General features: G+C 38.3%; 1 protein-coding gene across 1 annotated transcript; it reads right to left on the bottom strand.

Annotated features, from left to right (window-relative positions):
* Positions 1-2,412: 2,412 nt before the first annotated feature.
* Positions 2,413-6,784, bottom strand: LOC149951698 (uncharacterized). Its single transcript, XM_090168126.1, has 2 exons — positions 6,690-6,784; positions 2,413-6,601 (listed from the first exon to the last, which is right to left on the bottom strand). Exon 2 carries the CDS (start codon positions 6,469-6,471, stop codon positions 2,755-2,757), a length of 3,717 nt encoding a protein of 1,238 aa, XP_090024252.1. The 5' UTR covers positions 6,472-6,601; positions 6,690-6,784; the 3' UTR covers positions 2,413-2,754.
* Positions 6,785-11,611: the final 4,827 nt, after the last annotated feature.

Genomic DNA, 11,611 nt, shown 5'->3' with positions numbered 1-11,611 from the left:
TCGGACATTTTTATGAATTTCCCTAGATTTCTAATATATCTTTGAATTTCTCAAATTTCCTATATTTCTTGTGGATTTCTACTTGTACACCAAATTTCTGAAGTTCTCTCACAAATATTAGAGAAGACATCACTATAGCCAACACTTTAAAATATTGAAATCAATATAATTTGAAAATACTGTCTAAAAAGTTACTTGGTTCTTGCAGGCGGTGGCGACCTCCAACGGCGTCATTTGAAACAGTCTCACTTGTTTCATTTCAAGCGAGGGCGGTTAGATGATTCTGGGGCTCTTCGTTGTTGAAAAGTTGTCCGTTTCGTTCAAGAGACAGCGCCCTATCACGATTTCAAAACGCTATTTTACATTTATATAAATTGCACTATAACCAGAAGTACATAATGTACCGCTTAATCGAGATGTATTCATGTGGACCCTATAAATGTAATATGATAGAATAATTAATCCGGACGTGAAATATATCATTATCCTTATTGAAAATTACAATAGCCACGGTCACACTAGAGCTTAAAATCCAGTTTAGGTTAATAATACTTGGTTCACACGCGCGAAATCGTTTCAGCCCGGCTCGCTTATAGCCAAGGCTTAACGTCATTTCAAATTCTGACCAGAATATTGAAAATACTAAAATGTATCCCAAAAACAATTAATTAATCATGTTTACTATACATACAGTAATATTATTTGACATAATTTAGAATTTTCTTCCCATTATTTTGGAAAATACGAGCAAATTTACTTCCCCGACTTGTCGTTTTGAAGGCGGAGTGGTTAGCACTTTCGCCTCGCAGCAAGAGGAGCCGGGTTCGATCCCAACTTGTGGCACTGGGTGAAAACTCGGAACAACTCCCCAAGTTCTCTCTCTTGTAGAGGTTAACGGTAATAGTTAGTGTAGGGAGCGGTTGGCTCGCGTGGCACGCAGGGCTTGCCACCACCCACCTACGCATTGTAACCCGGCCACCTGAATTAATGGCTTTAAAAGTCGCTTGTTGACTTAGGCCTATGGTGGTGCCTTGGGTATTAGCATAGCTGATTATTATTATTATTATTATTATTATTAAAGCGATTCTAAGCGAACCGACTTGGACGAGTTGCTTCCCGAACCAACACGTTGGTTTTGAAAACTAGTTATCTAAAACGAAGCGATTTTAGGGGTGTGTGTGAACCTGGCTTTAGTTGAGACGATAGGGGGTTCATGTTAGCACTATACAAATATATATACTTCTTTAATAAAATTTTTATATACTTCTGGTAAAACGTAGTTGCCACGTTCAAACATAGGCGTTAAACATTTAATTAAAAGTGTAACGCTGTCCATTATAAAGTTAATACGAAACTAGTCTGTCACGTCAAGATGCAAATTCTAATTTAAAAGAATTTTAAATTGAAAAGACTCTTTTAACGTAATCGTTACGAAAAACATAATAATATTTTCTGTTTAAATTTTTTAATTTGTTTATAATATAAGCCTTAAAGTTTAATAATAATTTACTTGGGACAACCTCACTGGACACAACACCTGCCGCTTTGAAGCGCCTCAAGAATTCTGTTCAACTATCACTACGCGATAAAGTTAGGTTAGGCTTAGTTCATTAAATTCTTTAGGTTTGGAAGCGAAATGTAATCCAGTGAATTTGATCTAAAAACCTCAGCCATACGCGGCTTACTGGTTATTTTTACTTAACACAATGGTTAAATACCATTACATAAACTTTTAAAGGCCCAACTTCAAAAATAAAAGGTCTAAAACTTACTAAGCCTAATCATTTAACCGACAACAACGGCGCCATTTTATCAAAATTGAACGTGAACGCTCCAGCTTCTCTACGAAACTACGTCCGAAATCGACTTCAGCGACGCCAAGTTTGTCCACATTGAACTAAAATTACCCGTGATTTTCCTATTCCCAGTATTCACGCGGTCTTTTTAAGCCTGGACAGCGAGTCCCCTTAGATCCTTGGTCCATGAAGGAACCAATGAAGTGGCAGGCTGATTTGATTTTGTTGAGGGGGAGGAGCTTCCTGTCCGAACCTGACCATGGACCAAGAATCTAAGGGGACTCACTGTTCAGGCTTTCAAAAGCTAGGCTAGGCTAATACCCAAGGCACCAAATTAGGCCTAAGTCCTCACGCGTTAATACTGGGTTTAAGTCATTACAAGTCGCTCGATGACTTGGGCCTAAGGTGGTGACTTGGGTATTAGCCTAGCTGATTATTATTATTCTAGTTAACACCCGAAGTAAATAAATTAGAGAAGTATTTCCTCCCCTTTTGTACGCCTTGGAACAGGGAAGACGAAGTTTGCTATCGTAAACACGGCCTTTTTGAATTGTACTAATCTCGGTAATACGAACAAAAAATTCAGATTTCTGAAAACAATTACAAATGCAACTGGTCAATTGTATAATATTTTTATTATATTGAAACGAATACAAAATGAAATGTCGAACTGGCACGGTGGGTGCAGGCACAGGGGATATCGATTCATATTGTTCGTTCACAAATTGATTTAGGAACTTTTCTTTGTCCTAGAGATAGTATGTTTTGCACTATAGCAACAATTTATAGAATTTGTTTTCGTAAATCGTGTTAAAATCGCTATACGCTTCTCTGTTTTATATCAACTTAAAAGTAATTTGAATGATTTACAAGTACAGTAATCGGTGCATTTTTTTTAAGAACTGGGGAGACGAATTACTTTTAGTTAATTTAGATTTGTCGATTATGGCAGTTTCCCTTACTCTGGATTGGTTTGGTCGTCGACACCCTCTGCTTGATAGGTCGTGTCGTAATCATTAGATTGGTCATCGAAGTGCTCTTCTTGATTGGATTGGTCAAAGTCACGATCTTCCGCATTGCTGTCATCATGGACGCCATCTTCTGATTGATAGTTTTGATCATAATCACAATCTGCCGGGTAGATTTGATCATAGTCACAATCTTCCGAATTACTGTCGTCATCGATCTCCTCTTCTAGATTAGTTTCATCACGGACGCCTTCTCGCGATTGATAGGTTTGATCGTAGTCACAGTCTTCCGGATAGGTTTGGTCGTCGCACTCAACTTTAGTTTCTCGATTTGCCAGATCAAGTTCCTGGTCAGTTGTTTCGTAGAAAGTACCTCCATTTTTGCACAGTTTCCTAATTTTAATAACGCAAGGCTGGAAGTTGGATCTTTCGCGGGTGTCTTTCGAGTTTCGACTGGATCTTCTCAAAGTGACGCCAGGTGGCGTTTCGCCGCTTTCAGAATCGTCCCGAGAGCTTTGGCTTCTGGCTCTTTTCTTCGCCGTGGTGGGTTCGACGAGCGTGTCCTGAGAAACGGGATCCGATTCTTCCTCGCTTTCCAAAGGTTCTTTCTTAATGTTCCGCGAATTCTTCAATTTCCGAGGTCGTCCCCGTTTCTTGGCGGCACTGGCGCAATCTGACAGTTCCGCCGGGTCGTCTATTCTCGCTGTGATTTCCTCTTCCGATTCCGGATCGAAAGGCTCGACTTTAATCGTGATTTCTTCCGGTTGCGGCGTCTGTTTCTTCTTAGCAGGACGACCACGACGCTTACCCGTGTCAGCGGACATTTGATTTTCAGGTTGTACTGGGTCAAACTCGGGGTCGCGTTGGGCCAGCAGATCGGCTCGCGTAGTTCTCCATTTATTGCGTTGTCCTCGTCCGTATTCGGAAGGTACGACGTCGAACGATTGGCGTCGCCTTCTACGAGGGTCGTCACTGGTCCCGTCGAAATCGTCGACGAGCAACCGTACCTCGCCTTCCTCCAACGGTTCGTCGATCGATTTCGACAAGCGTCCTACGCGTTTCGGCGTCGTGACGATGGCCTCAACCGGAACGTATTCCGGCTCCAAGGACTGAGGCGACGCCTCTTGGGGGAATTCGTATATTATTTCCGGTTCCAATACCATCTCGACGGCCTTTGGAGGCCTACCTCGCCGTTTGGGTATTAACTTTTCAGCCAACTGCGGGGCGTGCACCAGGACGTGGGAGGTGGGGCTCTCCAGCACCATGGCTTTCTTAGGACGCCCTCTCTTTTTCACCTCCCTCTTCTTGACGTTGAAACGGCCCCGGGCGTAAGTGGGTACTACCGGAGTGATTTCGATTTCCGGGTTCTCTAGCATCCTGCATTCCGGGGGTGGACTGACACCCGACGCCTCCGCCAGGTCCACCTCGTGTTCCCACTCGTGCAGACCCATTTCGTACTCGGAGTCGCAGACTTTGCGACAAGTGCGACACGTTATCTGCTTTTCCAAATGTTTGTAGATGTGGACGTTCAAGAACATTTCTTTCGTGAATTCGGCCGAGCACCAGTGGCAGGCGAAGGGCGTCTCGCCTTCGTGTTGCAAGGACACGTGCAATTGGTACGGTTTGGGGAAACTGAACGAACAACCGCAGTTGTCACAATGATATCGTTTGACCATTTTCGTTTGTAGTAATTCCTTGTGATAACTACTTAGTATGGCTTCTAGACTCGGCGTTTCCGGTTCCGCGTAGGATTTTGGCGTTTTGGTGGTCTCTCTTCGCGGACGCGACGGGCCGGCGGCGTTGGGACTGGGTTGCGGAGACGCTTTCTCCTTATCCTTGGTATAGACCACGGTTATGCTTAATTCTTCGTTAGCTAAGATGGGTAGAGAGACTTCGGGAGGTTCGGCTTGAGTCACTTCGGTTATGGTAATGTCACCGTTGTTGAACGTGCTGGGGACTGTAGGTTGCACCGTCGTGTTGAGTTTGTCCAACACCACGTGGTGCCATTCGTGCAGACCCATTTCGTATTCGGACGCGCACACCGTGTTGCACTTGGTGCAGGTAGTTTGCTTCGCGACGTGTTTGTAAAGGTGGACGTTGAGGAATTTCTCTTGGGTGAAAGTGGCCTTGCAGTAGCGACAACCGTAAGGGGCCACGCCTTCGTGTTGCAACGTCTTGTGTAGTAGGAACGGGTTGGGAGTCGGGAAGGAACAACCGCAGTTGGAGCAATGGTAGCGGAGTTGCTCCACAACTTCGTGGCATTCGTGAATACCCAGTTCGTATTCGGAGCTGCAGCTGATTTTGCACCGGGGACAAGTGACCTTCTTCTCCAGGTGTTTATAAATGTGCACTTTTAGGAAATTTTCTTCGGTGAAGGCCGCCGAGCACCAATGACATTCGAACGGGGTTTCGCCCTCGTGCTGCAACTTTTTATGCAGTTGCAGAGGCTTTAGCAGGTTGAACAAGCAGCCGCAATGTTCGCAGTTGTATCGTTTCTGCTCGGCCGCTTTGTACGGTTCAGGGTCCGTGGTTGGGACGCTGGAAGAGCTCTCGTTTCCGTCTTTCTGGTAGACGTCACCGTCAGCCGATCGGGACTCGTCGGCGTTTTCGCTGTGACCAGCGACGCCATTTTCCATGGCCGCCGCTACGGCTTCGCGTTGGTCGACGACGTGCTGCCATTCGTGGACCCCCATTTCGTACTCTGACTTGCAATAGGTTTTGCATCGGTCACAGAATATCTTCTTCTCGACGTGTTTCAACGTGTGCACCGTTAAGTACATGTCCTGCGTGAACGCCGCGGTGCAGAATTGGCATTGATAGGGAGTTTCGCCCTCGTGTTGCAAAGATTTGTGCAGTTGGTACGGATTGTTGGTGCTGAAGGAACAGCCGCATTGGTAGCAGTGGTATTTCTTCTCTTCTAAGTTGTTTGGGGCGTGGGAAGCTTTCGGAGTGGAAGGGGATCGTTCCGGATGAATCTTGACGTGAGCGTGAAGCTGTTTCGAGGTGGGAAAGTTCTCTTCGCAAATATGGCAAACGAAGGATTTTGATTTGTCTCTGCTGTGCAAACGAATATGGCCTACCAAAGCTCTTTTCTCTTTGAAAATAGCACCGCACTGATTGCAAGTAAAACGGTCTGTAGTATGAGTTTTCTTATGCTTAGTTAGGTACGCTAGTTTCTTAAAATCTGACCCGCATATGTCGCAGTGGAATGGCTTCTCTTCGGTATGTGTGGAACGATGCACTTTCATGTCGTAAGAGCGCTTGAAGGCCGAGTGGCAAATGTCACAAACATACGGACGATCATCAGTGTGAGATTTCATATGACTCATTAAATGGGTCTTCTGTTCGTATCGGTAACCGCATTTTTCACACACGAATGGACGGTCAGCGTTATGTTTACGCGTGTGCACATCCAAATGTTCTTGCAGTCGAAAGCGACTAGGGCAGTCTTTACATTTGAACGGTTTTAACTCTTCGGAATGACTTAAAACGTGTCTATTTAGCTGTCTTTCGAGGGCAAAACGCGTCCCGCATTCTTGGCATTGGTAACCCAATGTTAATTTTTCTTCCGTATGCATTTCTTGGTGTATTAGTAGCTCCCAACTGTTCGGATAGCTGCTACCGCAAATACTACAGTTGAAGTCTTCAGAATTTTCTGAAGAATTTTGATTATTCTCCATTGTACTTGCCATTTCATTCATAATCATTTAATAAAAATTTGTTGATCACGTAACGATTCGAAAAACCAGAGATGATTTACTAGTTTTGACTTCATACTACGGTCTCCGACGATGTTTATTTACGTTGCTGGCGCTAAGCCTAAGACATTGCTGGCGTCTGGTGGGTAGAAAAAAGAACTTAGAACGGTTTGAAACCCTCAAAAATATGTCGAAATTAAAGTGTAAGGACTCTGGAAACTAATTACCTTGTATTTACCGGTTTAAAATTAAGTTAATTATCATTTTTATACTTATTTAGACGAGAGTAGCGAAACGACAGAGATTTTAGCCTAGCAGACGAACTAACGCCGTGGGGAGACCGCAGCGCCAAAACGGCCGTCATATATATTTCGAGATATTAGTATAATTTTGATTTCATAGATAGCAGCAGCTGCTCCATAAGTAGGTCGCTATTATCGGAAAAGTGATAAGGCGGTAGATTCGAACTCGGCGAGTTTGTCAAGTTCTTTATTTTATCTTTTTTTATTTAAAATCAAATGCTATCGATAAGTAAAATTTTGGGAAAGTTTATAAGAAATATTTCAAAGTGATATATAATAATATATTTTTACTACCGTTATAAATATATTGTTATTGCTGTAAATTTATAAAATTGGTTAAAAATATTTACTAAATAAAATCAATGCTTCAAACATTAATTAAAGATTATAAAAAAAAACATATTTATAGTGTATTCAATAATTTCACGCTTCAACCACCAGGTTTATCAATCACTGGCGATAGTTACGTTGTGTTTCCAATCTTTTATTTGTGCATTAATTTTAGTTTTATTTCATTTATAACGACTTTTCTAGCACTTAATAAACTAAATTTAAAATCAAAAGTAGTAATATACAAAATACTGCCTTTAAATATATAAATATATAAACATCTCTATATCAGTTCTGCCACCAGGTGAGATATGGGGTAACTGGCGCTAGTAACCTTAAAATTTTTCAAATTTAGAAAAATCTCAATAAAATACATAAAAATCTCATCGAAATACACAAAAATCTCATTGAAATACACAAAAATCTCATTAAAATTTATGAAAACATCGATAAAATATATAAAAATATCGTTAAAATATATAAAAATCTCATATACGTTAAAATGTTTTGTTACCATGGTTGAATTTTCAATTATAAGGAGTATTAAAAGCACGACTGATCCTTCAAGGTATTTTTATTAAAATCTTTAAAAATTTAAAATTTTTACAATTTATACATATTACCGGAGCTTTCGGGTTCGAGACCCCTCGTCAAGCGGTGTTCTTCTTGTATGATTTAAACAAACTTTTTTCAGTCAGTTTGTTTAAATCATACAAGAAGAACACCGCTTGACGAGGGGTCTCGAAACCGAAAGCTCCGGTAATATGTAAAAATTGTAAAAATTTTAAATTTTTAAAGATTTTAATAAAAATACCTTGAAGGATCAGTCGTGCTTTTAATACTCCTTATAATTGAAAATTCAACCATGGTCGTGCTTTTAATACTCATTATAATTATATATAAAAATATCATTGAAATATATAAAAATATCATTGAAATATATAAAAATATCATTGAAATATATAAAAATATCATTGAAATATATAAAAATATCATTGAATTATATAAAAATATCATTTAAATATGTAAAAATCTCATTGAATTATATTAAAATCTCATTGAATTATATAAATATATCATTTAAATATATAAAAACCTCATTGAAATATATAAAAATCTCATTGAAATATATAAAAATATCATTGAAATATATAAAAATCTCATTGAAATATATAAAAATCTCATTGAAATATATAAAAATATCATTGGAATATATAAAAATCTTATTGAAATATATAAAAATCTCATTGAATTATATAAAAATCTCATTGAATTATATAAAAATATCATTTAAATAATAAAAAATTATCATTGAAATATATAAATATATCATTTAAATAATTAAAAAATTATCATTGAAATATATAAAAATGTCATTGAAATATATAAAAATCTCATTGAAATATATAAAAACCTCATTGAAATATATAAAAACCTCATTGAAATATATAAAAACCTCATTAAACTATATAAAAATAACATACAAATATAAAAAAATCTCTATAAGGAATTTATCAGCTGTTAAAGTATTGTTTCATTTCTGGTAATATTCTAATGAGATGAAATTCCATAAGTAGGCTAGGTTGGAAAACGGGTTAAGATTTCCTTTCCTTATCGCGGCAAAAAAATCATCATTTTGTTTACGGAAGTGTGCCAGCATAATCAACTAACTGGTTCCCGATAAAAAGCGATAGCCGTTCGTCAGCAGGAATGCTTTATCACGGTACTTTGAAAAAGGTTTTTTTTTACAGTCAAGCAAAATCTTCCGTTAGCCGCTGGCGAAATGCTACCTTCCTATGTAGAACAAGGTCGTCTTAGACTTGACCCTTTTGTTGTTATGGTCAATTTAGCGCGCCGTTGAGCTCATTCTCAGTACGCTATCACTTTGTGTAATTTGGATTTAGTTTTAAAACATTCGCTAACTTTCTCCGCGAAATTTCTCCGCCGAATTAGCGTTCAATGAAACGTGAAAAACACGCTTTTTAAAAAGTGACTTAAAAATACAGTGGTTTTTGGTAGAGGTTTTGTTTAAAGGGAGTATAAAGTAGGACGTTCCAATGGTGGTTCAACGAATTTAAAATTTTTGACACTAGGAGCGTTGTTGATTGACAATTAATACCACCCTTATGCGTTGAAATAACATTTTGCTAAAAAACTCACTGTTTAAACTTGGGTGGAGTTGTTATAGTAATATAAAGGTATTCAGACATTTTTCTAAATGGGCGGGGAAATATTCATACTTTTATTAGTCCTCCCCTAATTTAATTTATTACGTTAATTTAAAGGCAATATAACCTCAGGTATTTGTTGTGGAACACCAACGTTTGCAGCTACTGTCTTTGACTTTAGAAATGTTTGGCGTCACTGTACAGGGAAATTTGAAAAATTTAAGGGGTCTTCCATAAAGAATGCTTTGCAGGTTATATTCCCTATAATTTAATTTAATTTAATTTAATTTACTTTACTTTACTTAACGTTATTCTACTTTCATTTAATTTACTATAATTTACTTTACTTTAATTTATTTAACTTTAATTTAATTTACTTTACTCTACTTTACTTGACTTTTTGTAATTTACTTTACTTTAATTTAATTGAATTTACTTTAAGAACATTACTTTAACTCTAATTAACTTTAATTTAATTTACTTTAATTTAATTTACATTAATTTACATTACTTTACTTTACTTTAATTAACTTTAATTTCATTTACTTTACTTTACATTACTTTACTTTACTTTACTTTAATTTAATTTACTTTAATTTACAATACTTTACTCTAATTAACTTTAATTTAATTTCTAAAGCCAATTAGCCAAACACTTCGTTTGGAAACTTTAAGCTGGTTTAAATTCAAGTAACGTTAAGATTTGACGAGAACTTTGTTTAATAAGATGGCGACCGTGATGTAGGGGGGATAGGGCGATGACGTAACGTGCAAAGTACTTGTGGAAGGAGAGGGGTGGTTTGGGATAATGAATGGTTGCCAAGCAAAGGTGGTTTGGTTGACATGATAACTCACGGGGGAGGGAGACGTCGAATTTGGTTGGAATGCGGCGCCCCACTTTCAAATGTCCATATGGCTCCTGCCGGTTCCTTGGCTAATAAATTATACGCTTGCGACGCCAAATGATTACCAGATAGGTACAGAGTGCTTGTTTTTGATGCTACGCTTTTTTTACTCTAGACAGGGTTGTAGAGAGATGGTTCGATCACTGAGCAATTCTACCATAGGAGAGTTTGACTAAATAAAAAGTGGCAAATAGATGGCGCGCCCGACACTGTGTAGCCCCTTCAGATACTTATGGGCATTCCCCCAATGCATAGAAGTACTGAGGTGCAGCCTAATTTATAGGAGGCAGCGGGAAATTTAAATATAACAAGCTAACTGGGATCGCTTTAATTTCCGTTTCGTTTTTACACGTGTGAATTTTAAGGAAATTTATTTTTTTAATATTTATAATTAGTGAACATTAAATTTCAGTTTCTCAGATATTTATTTGAACTGAAATACAAATTTTGTACTAGAATTAAATAAGGAATAACACTGACCGTAGTTTTTCCCTTTTGGCTCTTAATTCGCTTCGGTTTGCTTAGATTGTTCGCAATTTCAAAAATTAAATTGTTAATGAATTTATAACAAAGCGAAAATAAACTAATTTAGAGATCGTAAAGAACCAAGCTAGATCGACACGAAAACTTGGTAGTGTTCCCTTTCCATAGGTACTCCAGTGCATGAGGTAAAACCCAAAAAATATCTGTAGGGGCAACTTAGCGTCACTAGCGCCATCCGTGGTAGAAAAATATTTCGCCAAATAAAAAATCTAAGTGATCGAACCATCTCTCTATAACCCTGCTCTAGATTAAATAATAATTTCAATTATTCATACAAATTTCGGATAACTGTTTATTTATGGATATTATTCGCGGCAGGAACCCATACCTCTACTTGGAATGCTTATCGCCGCAGATTTTCGTCTCGATGTGGCTGACGGTATTTTTGACGTCACTATGTTAACTGGAGCGCGAGCAAAGGCGATTTTTTATCTCGTAGGCTGGGCCAAAGCCGTCAGAGTGATCTTACCAAACGCGATACGGCAGGATAAGCATTCCAAGTAGAGGTATGGATTCCTGTTCGCGGTAATAAAACGAATTATTATATAAAAAAATAAGTTTTTATCCGGATAATTTTCGGCTTTGGATAAAAACAATTAAATTTGATATTTCTTATCCAAACGCCGAGCTCTAGGATTAAATAACGTCCTTAAGAAGATACATAAACGTAGTTTTTCTAGATAATTTAAATAATTAAATATAACAATAAACGGGTTAAGCCAGTCCTCGAAAACGTGAACGTGTCGATTGCGCGCGATGAAACCATTGAGTTGGGAATATTAATCTAGAGATCCAATCCAATCTGCTCCCCACGAAACAAGTTTTTGGAAATTACAAATGTGTCGTCTCTTCTAAAATGACGAGAAAACGTTATCATATGACCTGTGGCGCCATCCATTAT

Source organism: Leiobunum rupestre, chromosome 3 (assembly GCF_980474605.1).
Source record: "Leiobunum rupestre chromosome 3, qqLeiRupe1.1.hap1, whole genome shotgun sequence".
Taxonomy (NCBI): domain Eukaryota; kingdom Metazoa; phylum Arthropoda; class Arachnida; order Opiliones; family Sclerosomatidae; genus Leiobunum; species Leiobunum rupestre.
Note: the sequence above shows the minus strand (reverse complement) of the source record. Positions and strands in the feature narration are given on the sequence as shown.

Coding starts and splice junctions, on each gene's coding strand:
- LOC149951698 (XM_090168126.1), bottom strand. CDS start 6,471: ATGATTATGAATGAAATGGCAAGTACAATGGAGAATAATCAAAATTCT.